General features: G+C 34.7%; 1 protein-coding gene across 3 annotated transcripts; it reads right to left on the reverse strand.

Annotated features, from left to right (window-relative positions):
* Positions 1–8,041: 8,041 nt before the first annotated feature.
* On the reverse strand, positions 8,042–12,661 carry LOC123533896 (uncharacterized). 3 transcript variants are annotated; one of them, XM_045315857.2, is made up of 2 exons: positions 12,451–12,661; positions 8,042–9,670 (listed from the first exon to the last, which is right to left on the reverse strand). In XM_045315857.2, exons 1-2 carry the CDS (start codon positions 12,524–12,526, stop codon positions 8,289–8,291), a joined length of 1,458 nt encoding a protein of 485 aa, XP_045171792.2. In that variant the 5' UTR covers positions 12,527–12,661; the 3' UTR covers positions 8,042–8,288. The 3 variants fall into 3 exon arrangements, with proteins under 3 accessions (XP_045171792.2, XP_053375437.1, XP_045171797.2); XM_053519462.1 differs by having other exon boundaries at positions 12,375–12,660; XM_045315862.2 differs by lacking the exon at positions 12,451–12,661 and adding an exon at positions 9,928–9,994.
* Between the last annotated feature and the right edge of the window lie 535 nt (positions 12,662–13,196).

Raw genomic sequence — 13,196 nt, forward strand, 5'->3', positions numbered from 1 at the left:
AGCACAAAACATAAAAGATTACTGGAATGGCTTGGAAATCCAGTTTCACTTAAAGTCACGTGCGTGAATGCCATTTCTAATAGGAGGATTAGTCGGTATTACATCATCTAACTTTTGATAACCCACACGAAATACGTGGTTATCACCAGTAATGTTGGGTCATTTTCAGACAATGCAAATACTCTTCTGTGCAAAATACACAATGTACCACCATTTTTTAAAATTTTTTATGTATATTCAGTTACAGGTAACACAATACATGTAATTTGATTTTATCCCGTTATGTTATACTTCATTAAAAGTGACTGCACGTTTATGATAAAAATAAGGTATGACCCTTATCATTAGTCTTTTTTTTTTTAGTTTCACTATAGTAGCACTTTCCAATGTTCTTCTTACCTTTCGGCACAAACAAAAAATTGATAATTTAAATCAAGATTTCTGAAACGATTTGTCCAATAACCATCGCGAAAAAAAGAAGTTCTTTTCCAATATGTTTTGTATACAAAAAAAAAACAACAAACAAACAAGAAATATCTTTAAAAATGATGGTCGGCGAATTGTAATAAGGAAAGAAGTTTATGAATTTTTCATCTAACATTCATCTTTCATCTAACATTTTTCAAATTGCAAAACTAAACACCGCACTTTAACAATTTTAATTTTTCGCAAAGGTTTCGTAGGGTTGCAATTTTGTTTCGTTTATCCTTAGACGAATAATTACAGCAGTAGTTTGATGAAGATTCATGAAGCGGTTCATGAGAAGAGGTCATTAAACGTGTTTATAGTTTTAGCTAAATTGGTCCCTATCCCCATTTGTAACAAAATAGCAGGAGACCTTACGATATTCATTATTGTTACACATCAAGTTTGATAAAAATCCATTACATTTTAGTGGTTAATGCGAAGAAATGCATATCTACTTTTAGCTATAGTGGTCCCTAATAGGGCCCAAGTTCCTATATAAATAAATTTGGAAGAGGACCTTATAATGATGCTCCAGACCAAGTATGACAAAGATCCACCAAGCTGTTCATGAGACGCTGTATAAAGGCATTTCTAGTTTTAGCTCTAGCAGCCCCTAAAAGGGGTCAAATGTCCCAGCTGAACAAAGTTGGCTGTGGGCCTAATAAAGATGCTACAAATCAAGTTTGATTAGAATACATGAGAAAAAATCAATTAAAGGATTTTTTTATTTATTATTTTTATTTATTTCTAAAAAAGGCCAACTGATCCCGCTTTAACAAATGTATATTCGCTATTCATGAATCTTTGGACAATTACGTCACACCTATAAAAAAGTGAAGGTCAAGCAAAACATACAATTGTAATTATTTCAATATTTCTGTTTTATAAGCAAAGTTTGACCGTAGTCATATCACATAGATAAACTGTACGCAGCGTACCTTCCTTTCAGTGTGATGAGATTCAGTCATTATATAGCATATATATAATGAAACAGATTTCAACTGAGTTCACTATTTGCATACCATACTAAAGAAAAATATTCATATATAATAAATCAGTTAAATAATTTATAACAAACATATCAAAGCAAACAAGTACTCATTTTAATATGCAATCTGAATAAGTCACAAAAGCAAGAAACCTTTTCATATACAGATGACAATTGTAACAAGGAAAATCTTTTAAAAAGCACTTCTCTACATAAAAGACTCTTATCACACCCTTATTCAGCTCTTTCTTTAATTTGATATATGTTGGTATTTGAACAGGTTTTTATCATATTTATTAAACTTACTTATCATTTTGAGATATATCAATATTCTTGCTAAATATACTGAGCCAAAGTTAGCTTTAAAACTGTGAACAGCGTCGTTTAGGATAAACGCTTTGTCTACATTTCACTCTGCGTAGCATAATCAACAGAGTGAAAGAAATTGACACTCTCGTCCAATCAGGCAGAGTGTTGCATAAATCTTCCATTTTGATAAATTATCTATAATGTGTTATCAAGTAGTTTGATTTGCAAACTGAAGTCACGTGGCATAGGTAACGAAAACGAATTTAGACGGCGTCGCCGAAAAACAAAAAAAAAACAAAAACAAAAAAAACTCAGGTCCAAGCCCAATTTACACAAAAATCCAGAAATGCCAGAAATCCCGTGTCTCCTTTTCTGCACATGAAGTATTAAACACCGAATCTCTTAAGTATTCATTCAATGTGTATATTGTACCTGACCTGTAGAAACTTGATCTGGGTAACCATGTTCCGCATTTGTAACCACTCCTCGTAATTAAGCAATACATCCAATCTGAGTACATTTTGTACACTTTCAGATTATAAATGAGCCGCATCATGAGAAAACCAACATAGTGCATTTGCGACCGGCATCCGCGCAGACTGGTCAGGATCCATACTGTTCGCTAACGGTGTCTCTAATTGCAATAGGGTTTGAAAGCGAACGGCATGGATCCTGACCAGTCTGCGCGGATGCGCAGGCTGGTCTGGATCCATGCTGGTCGCAAATACACTATGTTGGTTTTCTCATGGTGCGGCTCATTTTACTGGATTCCAAAATGAAATGAAAAGACTTTTCAAGCCCACCAATGTACATGGTTTTATCTTAATATCTGTTTTAGATATTATTTTTAATGATTGTATTTGGAAATGATTTAATTCGTTTTAAGCGACTTCTATAAACTTTTCTGTTGCTGTTTTTATTGTACTTTGTAAACTGACAAATTTGATGGGTGTATTTACAATTCAAACACTATAATTGCCTAAAAGGTGTTGTTTATTGGCGTGTGCAGTTACAATATACTACCAAGTCCGAAAATATCCCGATCGACGTTACTGTAGGAAACATACTGATCCTAGCTGACCCCAGAATTCTAGAGAATAGTCTGTTTAGATGGATTTACACTTGGCGCGATCCTTAGCGACGTAAGAAAAAATAGCGCATGCGCACTCTACGTAGGGATACTTTGAAGAAAAAATAAATAGGAAAGTTATGTTAGCAGAAATTAAACAGTTTCCCCGACAGTGCGGTCATGACAGTTTTAGGTCAGTGTGTCAAGCGGAAGTTACTGTCCTGTTTCACTTGTACGAATAATTTGATTCTAAAATCCATTTTTACGTGCTATATTTGATTACTGCGAAATTTTGCAAACTTGTCCGTTTCATTTCTTTTTAACTATGTTATTATTCATATCTGAGATATTATTCCCATTATAACAGTGTTGTCTGGGTAGAAAATTGAAAATCAATAAATTTTATTTTGAAGGAAAACAAATTTCAGAAAAAAGAATGTTTTATCTTTTTTTCAAGGATGCAATAAAGTGGCGTATTTTGTTGAATCGCATGCCGCTGTAATATCAGGAGTTAAGAATATTCGAAAGACTGAATATCTTACGCAAATATTCCGTGTAAAAATGACTTAAAATTTTAACATTTCATTTTTTTTTTCGCATTACAATTGGAAAACAATTTAGATTTAACAGCAACCACTATTCTCTGATAGATTTGTGGCTTTAGTACAATTACTAAAAATAAAAGAACAATTTAAATTTCCAGAATAAATAAATAAATAAGGAAATAAAGAAATGAAATGAAATAAAATAAACTAAAATAAAATAAAATAAAATAAAATAAAATAAAATGAATGAATGAAAAAATGAATGAATTAATGAATAAATAAATAAATAAATAAAACGCTGAAATATAATGGTATATTTTCGATTTAATCCTAGCTTGGTGGTCGTAAAATGATAGAAGATAAATATAAGAAATAGGAATAAATACAACATGTATAAAACTAAATCAATATAGATGGAAAACCGTGATGACTGAGTTAAGAAGGAACTCACAGAAAATGAAGATTTTTGCTTCTGCAGACAGTTATCTCTTTTGAGAAATTTATTCCCAGTTAAGTTTTTTTTTTCTTTTCATTTCAGAGCGTTATATGAAAAGAGTCTCAGTATATAAGTTGCTGTAATAGATGGAATTCATTTGGAATTGTTTCCAAGCAAGCATTTATAAATGCAACGTTTATATAAAAAATGTAGATTTGTGAGGTACATATTGCATGATAACACTTTCACGATTGTGGTCTGATATCTCTAAACTCAGTTTAAACCAACACCCTTATTAATTAAGGTAGTCCTACACGTCTGATAAACAAGAAGTGATGACACATATAATAAAGAATGGACTCGGCATATGGTAACAAAAATCATTTTGTGTATCAATGACAACCCGTGAATCAATTTATTAACACGGCAACGTCTTTTGAAAGATCAACTAATACGAGCCGTGCCATGCGAAAACCAACATAGTGGTTTTGCGACTAGCATGGATCCAGACCAGCATGCGCATCCACGCAGTCTGGTCAGGATCTATGCTGTTCGCTATCAAAGCCTATTGCAATTAGAGAAACCGTTAGAGAACAGCATGGATCCTGACCAGACTGCGCGGATGCACAGGCTGGTCTAGATCCATGCTGGTCGCAAAGCCACTATGTTGGTTTTCTCATGGCACGGCTCAATTATATTAAAAATATTGACACGCGAAATAATTCTAAATGAAGCCTTAAAATCTGCCTGAAATATGCGGATCTTGATGAATATGGGCAAATATCTAAAAAAAAAAAATATAGTAGAACACGGACCTGTACATTTTAGTTTATTATGGACCATATTTTTATTATGACAGTGAGCAGGTTCTTTAAAATTTATATTGAAGGGAAATATTTTAATAGGAAATGTATCATTAAAACTGCGACTTAACCGTAGCCTTCTATCATAAAAACTTGCGTTAGGTCTTTTTTTTTTATAAAAAATAAGTTTAGCAAAAAATCAAGCAAGCGACCTTATCTTTTTATTTGCTGAAATTTGTTAGTGTGTGCTGTAGTTTTGGAAACATTTTTGGATTTGTCAAATTCTGCATTGCGGTAACTCTTGATCCATTTTTGCCGTTTCAAGTCTACTGCATCAGTGACAAACCTCAGTTAACACAAAATCCGTGTTAATTTTAAGTAGGGATTTTTAAAAACAATTCTGATGCCAAAAGGATGGTAGTAGGTCTCCAAACGTTTATTTTGCTTCCACCTTGATATTCGATATGACAACATTGCCGTTTTTTACATTTTACGCATAAAGGTATGACAACATTGCCGTTTTAAACGTTTCACGCATAAAGGTATGACAACATTGCCGTTTTTGACACTTTACGCATAAAGGTATGACAAAATTGCCGTTTTTGACATTTTACGCATAAAAGTATGACAACATTGCCGTTTTGACATTTTACACATAAAGGTATGTCAACATTGCCATTTTTACGCATAATGGGATCCTTCTTACGAAGGTTTTGTTAGTGAGACTACGGCCAAATATGTTATCCTCTTTAAATAAAGTTATTATCATTATTATTATGTTTATTAATATAATCATATAATATATGTAGTTTTTGATTGCAGATTCTTACGGGGCACTTTAGTCAATGAGCTCAGTATATTTTTTATTTAGAAATATCGACTTCTTAATTCATTATAATATGTTTTTTCAACTTGTTATAACGAAATATTTATAATTCTTACAATTTTTTTTCTAAAATGTTAATTAGTTATAATGAAATTTGTTTCTAGAAATATAAGCTTATTATATAGAAACATTATTATTTTTTAAAATTGTCATAAAGAAATATACTATTTTGAAATAAAAATGAAGTTTTTTTCTTCGGAAAAAAATTACATTTTTGTTACATTTTGTTTAAAACATCTGAAAACAATTTCGAAAAAATAATTAGATGTATTATCTAACTATACAATGATACCAAGTATTCGACTGCAGTTGCAATTTTTCAACATGCACCTTAAATTTGTTACACTAGGTATGACTCTATCTTCTCTTTGAGCGGATCCGTATTGATTATAAAATGATATAATGGGGCGTTTACTGAAACTCAGTAGTATATCGTTCACATTAACCCTTACTTCTAAATTCCAGTAATGAACTTGCCCATCTTTCAATTTGGACAGTACCATTTACTGTTAAAATGGGTACTTACCAAAGAGATACTGACTGAATGGCGGATTGTGCAGATCTTGTTCAGACTGCACGGATGTGCAGGCTGATCAAGATCTATACTGGTCTCAAAGGCAGAATCAGTCGTGTCCAGCATGACAAGGATTGATTACTACCAATATTACCTTGATAACGGATACAATAAAAATATTAAATTAACTATAAATAAGTTCAGAAAAATAAGTCCCAGGGAAAAAAGTTAATGCGTTCAACTTTCCCGCCAAAAATAACTGCGATTAGATCTAATTAAAAACTTTGAAAACTTGCATTGTAATTTTTCTTCTTTTTTTTTCAGAGAAAGACATTTTTTAAAGAAAATATCCATCGATCCTGTAAAGAAAACTCAACATCACGGTCTACAAACTTTCTGAGAAGTTAAACATAGCTTGATTGAATTAGTCCCGCCTGGGTATTGATAATACTTCATGCTAAATCATACAAGTCACTTTTCTTCAGTGCTTTTGTCAATACATCAAACATGGGTCTTCTACAAACCCGCTTCTCCCTATCCATCTTATCCGAGCCATCGGGTCAATACAATATTTTTAACATTCGTCATTCTGAACAAATTGCTGGTGCTCATACAGGCAATCGGATCCAATCCAATTACCGAATTTGGATGAATTCCCAACGTTTGACTGTCATATTCAATTATTTGGAAAATATTACTGGCTTCCGCTTTTATGAAAATTCTATAAAGGCGTTATGAATTATGGGTGCCGCAAATATCACATTGAGCCGAAAGTTACACTGATTAAGTTCACGGTTTACAAGTCGGCAGAATAATCAATATAAGGAGTATCAACTGGTTTCATACCAGATAAGACACTGTTGAAGAAATATTCTTTTATCATATACAGGCTAAGGCTAAAGAAAAAAGTTTCATGATTATGCATAAAATACATACTTGGCGTACAGTTTAACATGTGTTATTTCAGGCATTACATTGTAGGCTAAATCAGCACCATGACAATATTCAACATAGGTGTTGGGTATTTACTGAAAAATTAGGTTGAAATACAAAAAAAAAAAAACAAAAAAAAAAAAAAAAAAACAACAACAACTGACCAGACATCCTAGCTCATCTGAAGCCTACTGAATATCAAATGAACAGTGAAAACAACGCATCACACGTTTACAACGTCATCAAAGTCAAAGACGTTTAACGTAGGGCGTGAAATCGTACGTATCTCCATCCGATTCATTCTATGTCCCGTTCGACTATTATTACAAAATTTGTTTGCTATTACATTGGCTATGTAGCAGGACACGGACGCATGTGACGTCATATTTTATAAAGTCTATTGAAACGGCGTCTGTTTAAAAGTTTGACGCAACATCTCTTGTGCAATCTGACTTCGTCTCGGTCAAAAGTTGCCTGACGTGGCCTATGACATACATATTCCGGGTCACCTTTGGCCGTTTAAAAGGTAGATGGTTGTAGACACCTTTGTGACGTCTTCGTTGGTTCTTTCTTTGAATCAAAGACAAATCAATTTGTAAAGCAGTATATTGTTACGATATAGTTCATTTAAACGAAAAGGTGGCAAGCAAAATTGATGTTGACACTGAATATTTGCAAGAATTTTACTTCCGCGTACAATTGCATTTTTTGCCACTCGTGAGATTTAAGTGTTTAGGTTGCAAAGATATTTCATTTATTTTCTTTCTATCCTCTTTCAACCAAGGAAGTCATGCATGCATAAATATCAACGTATGTAACGTAAGTTTACAAGCTAATACAACTAATGCATGTAGTTATTAAGAATTTTAAATACGCAGAACTTAACTATATTATCAATAACGTTTATTTGGTGTAGCACAAACATCAAAAATGTAATCAAATCAATTTACAGAAATTACTTTGTGCGCTGGTCACCGAATCAAACTTTAGCTTCTCTTACAGGTTTACTAGCAGAACCTAACATGAGAGTGACTTTAATCAGTCCAAAGCTTTTATAAAAATAAATATAAATTGTCTTTAAAACTTTTTTTCTGGAAAAACAATGTCATTTTGAAAGAAGTGTTTTTGAAAGAATACTTTATCTGTATAATTATTTACATTAAAATCATAAATCATTTTAAGATTATGCAACAAGTAAAACAATAAAATTTACATACTATTAAAATTTTCATCACGAGTTAGAAAAATGAATAATCATTTTTTGAACAAAATACATAGAACACATTAAACGTTGAATAATTATGATATATGTCGTTCGCCAAAAACTGACTATTGTCTTAAGATAACCACTGTTTAACTCTGTCGCTTATAATATCCTTTACATCACTGCCAACATGTCTCATGAACTTCCATTCCGGAAGTACAATATCTGCCATCTTGAATCTCAGGTTGTCACAAATGCCATCAGTATCCTCACCATAGGCACGAGCAAGGTTGGCAAGCGCGTGCTGTAATTTCAGAGATTCTAGTTCATCTCTCTTCTTGCTGTAGACACTAAGCTGCCCAGGTATGTTGTACATGGCCGTCATAGCCAGCCGGATTTTAGTGCATCTCATTACAAGGCGAGGACCCTCCATTATTAGCTCGTCTAATAGACTACATAACTGCCGTCTGTCGGTATGCGAAATCTTTCCGGCCAGAAGGTTTCTCTCTGGAATCATGTAATATGGCAGATTATTCCAACTAGATATACAATGTTTTAAAAATGTCAGAGAGAAAATGCACATTTCAATTAACTTTTCTTCTCTAAATATTGTAGACGGCAGTAGTTCGGCCATCCAAAAGCATACATTCTTAACAATAAAGGACGTGATTTCTTCACTCGCGAGTTTTAAAATGTCTCTCGTAATTTGTTTGAGAATAATATAGTGTTTGATCTGTGAAGTATTCAGACATTGTATTAGCTGCAGTTCTGAGTCAATAAAACACATACGCCAGTCTTGAAACTGTGTGTCGGTGTCGCGGCAACCTATAGGCACAACTTGGCAGTCCCGCGTAGCTATATCCTTGATGACGTCAGAAGACGGCCAGCCATTGGTGTGATTGCGTTTGGCCCATGCTTGAAGCACTTTCGGTTTAAGATAACAGATTCCCGTGACAACGTCAACTTTTAAACTGCTAGTTGATAAAGGGAGGGCAGGTCCCGCGGCTTCACCGTAAGATACTGTATTCTGACTAGCAAGCTTAGATTGTCTCCCCTGAACCTCTTTCCGTTGTTCCGCCATATAAAATGTACTTGAAATACATGTATTGTCGTCTGCGTCCTTAAACATAGCACTTTTAATCATGTTCAAATCTGTATTTCTGTCGCGGCATAATTTTACAAGCTTAAGTTTGGTATAACCAGGCGGTGCATTGTGTGTATCGGTTTGAAATACGGTTGACGCATTATATGATAAACCTTCTTCACCATTCACGCACATCACATCCTTCAAAATATACAAATGATCAATGTCATTCTCATAGAACGCGGTCACGCCCTCTGCCTTACTTCCGGCCAGGATCAAATGCCTGCCAGCCCTGTGATATTTCTTGTCATTCTCTAGCAGCGCATACTGCTGCCAACAGTCTCTTCTAAAACGAACCATCTGTGACCCGTACCCAATGTGGTCGAGGGCTTGAGACACGAGTCGTGATGTTTCATCCATACTCCAAAACCCTGAAGTAATAAAAATCCTCTGTAAATAATATGTAGAAAAATAAAATCAATGTGTCAAAGTGACTTTTTCCACTTATCATCAATTACCACATCCGCTCAAAGTGAAGGAAAAACAAATTGACCTACAATAGATATATAAGTTACATTGTACTATATTAATTGAAGGCGGGACTTTTTTTACAGCAACTCTGTGATATGTCAGTCAGTGTAGTGTTCTATAGAAGAAGAATGAAATACAAAAAGTTACGTATGTATACTTTCAGTGGGTTTAATATCATCCAATCGACACTCAAAACATGACAAATACATGAAACAGTTATAAATAAAGAATTGAGAAATACTTATTCAAGTGAAACAACATCCGGGTTGAGTTGAAAAAAATGTTGCTATTGTCGTTCTCCCACACACTTTGACGAAACTAAATGAATAATTTAATATAGCAAGTAAACTTTAATGTATCATTGATTTTGTAAACCCAGTTCTTCTAAAGCCCACATAATGTCTGTAAAAAAGTTTTTGCATGTCGGTCGATTATTATTACATTATACTAAGATTTTTTTCCCAAAGAATCTTGAAGAATAAGTTCATAAATTTCTAACTCTGTGTAATAAAAACAGGGTAACATTATCTTTGTTTCGGCAGTTTGGTACAGACAGACAATTTAGTGGGCAGTGTTTCAACAGGTGGCTTAAATTCATGACACGGATTTTCAAGGTAACGAGTTGTAAATTGAAATAACAATCAAATTACTTATAAAAATCCAAAAACAGATAAATGAATTATCTGAGCAGAATCTGAAGAAATAAACTTACAATTGCGGTTAAGAATTATATCCAGTCACCTCCTAGGAAGAAAACTAAATAATAAATTTATTTTGTGATATGTTTTCTTCGAAATAATTTTCTGAAAATAGGAAGGGAACAGATGTGGTAATATTCTCTTATAGGTTTTACCCTTGATATTTACTTCCCTTGAAACCAAATACACAGAGCATTAAATCACCTGCCAGTTGAGGCTAGGATTCCATGCAAGGTGTGTGATTCTACCCAGGTATCCTTCCATGTCAATATTGCCTGGGTGGGTCACCTGGAGTCCACTTCTATCATTTAAGCCCGAAACAATCATGAAAACTCTACATATGAGCCGTGTCATGAGAAAACCAACATAGTGGGTTTGCGACCAGCATGGATCCAGACCAGCCTGCGCATCCGCGTAGTCTGGTCAGAATCCATGCTGTTCGCTAACGGTTTCTATAAATGCAATAGGCTTTGAAAGCGAACAGCATGGATCCTGACCAGACTTCGCGGATGCGCAGGCTGGTCTGGATCCATGCTGGTCGCAAACCCACTATGTTGGTTTTCTCACGGCGCGGCTCATATGTCAATAAGGAACTGGAACATCACGACGGCGCAAGTGGTGAGGGTAACGCCTGTTATGACAGACATATGTTCATGGATGATGGGGAGGGGGCTAGTAAAACCACTTTATCTAGTGTAAAAGCAGAAATTTTCGCGAGGATTTAGTTTTCGCTATATTCGCGAGGCCTTACATCTCGCGAAAATTAATTCACAATTAGTATAATTCTAATTCAAGTATACCATTTTTACAATTTCGCGAATATTTACTCTCGCGAACATACTCAATATTTCAAATTCGCGAAATTTTGACCCAGCGAAAATATGTGATTTTACAGTATGTTTCATTTTTGTTACGTGGTCCGAAACCATCGACTGCTTCTATTTTGTCCATAATTTGTGCTGTGTTGTATGAACGGTTTAACTGTCTCAGTGTGTCGTATATGATGCCCAATCCCATTCATTTTCATTATGCTAACATAATTAGTTATCTATTTTAGGCCTTATCCAGATCTGTGTGGCGGGCCTCAATTAACTCTTTTAATGCTTCACGCATGCGCACGTTTGCTCCTGAACTTTGTGATTTTTCTTTGAATATCATGGGTCTGTATTGTGCCTTTACGCGCGTCAAAAATCCCTGGAGCATAGGACATTTTGTTACAAAACAAAATATATAGTTTAACTGGTCCAAACATCGGATCAGCGACCAGAGATGTTCAAATTTTGATTTACTTACTGATCATTTAGACGGCAAATACGAAGGTTGCTAACACGTACATATCAGTTATACATAAATTGTTACTGTTAAAATTCCACAACTAACGCCCGAACGAGTATTATATGAAAACCAGAGTTTGTAGTTGTGACTTTATATTACTGAAAATATGACCCATTGCATCGAATCTGGCCAAATAGTCATGCATATGTTCAAGAATAACCAACAAATAAACAAATATGATTGCTACGGACCCGTCGCACATCTTGGTTTTTTTTTTTTTCGGAAGAATGCTCCGAAACGAGGCTATAATTTATAAATAGCGTGAAAAAGGAAATCACTGCATAAAATTAGGTTTTGACTTCAAAGGAATATTGTAATAGTCAGTCTAGCTGACACTGGTAAATAAGTATACAATCACAAAATAACTGGGTGAGGAACTATTTCAGACCAAACCAAACATGTACTATGCATAAATCATCTTAATAGACCAGTAACTAGTGTGAATTGGTACACAACTGGCAAAGACATGAATTCCATCAAGATTTGTTATGATCGCGGAAATGCGTTACAATTGCAAATTATGTTTCAACAAACAAACGCACGGCGGCTATTCATAGTCATAGATATTTACCATCATCAATAGAGTTCATGCCAATAACAATCTCGTTCAATAATGTTGACAAACGTATAAACTCTGGATTGCTTACATTTACTCGTCAAACTTTTGACGGAAGCTAGTTCCTTCCATGCCAGACGCTGTGAGAAATTACCAACAAGCAGCATAACTACCGTTAGTAAATATTAAATCCCCTAAGACTGCCAATAACAAAGCTGTAACCCTTTTAGGGATTCGTTCTGTGTGGACCTTGTAATCGTGCTTTTACTGGACCTTTGACGGATCTATCTCGCATGACGGCGATTTGATACAGACGATGATCGTGATGCGTAACGATTTCATTGGCTTACTGGAGCCGCTGTGCGCGCTGATTGGACAACGCTATGTTTGAAACTTTTCTGGCGGGACTATTTACCCTGGGGATATTAGTACGCAAAAGGCTATAAATAAAGCGAATGCCGTCAAGTTTTTAGCTTTTCCACCGTCAAAACGGGTAAGTGGTTGAAACCCGTAGGTCATCAGAGATAGGTCTATAGTCCGTCAAATTTCACTGGTTCCGTCAGCCGTCAAAGTATACCGTCAAAAGAGCATTAATAATATTGACTTCTACATGACAATACTAAACGCCGTCAATTTCGCGAATGCCGTCAAAAGGTGGTTGCCGTCAATACTGTAAAATCCGTCGAAACCTGTGGACGCCGTCAAAAATAGTGAATTCCGTCAAAATAACACAAAAACAGCAAAAGTGTACATCTCCTTTGCCAAAGTGACATTTTCATAACAATTTAACAATTAAGAGCATTGAAATACAGAAGTTTACAGCTACAGTGACACTAC

This window comes from Mercenaria mercenaria, chromosome 12 (genome assembly GCF_021730395.1).
Source record: "Mercenaria mercenaria strain notata chromosome 12, MADL_Memer_1, whole genome shotgun sequence".
NCBI lineage: Eukaryota > Metazoa > Mollusca > Bivalvia > Venerida > Veneridae > Mercenaria > Mercenaria mercenaria.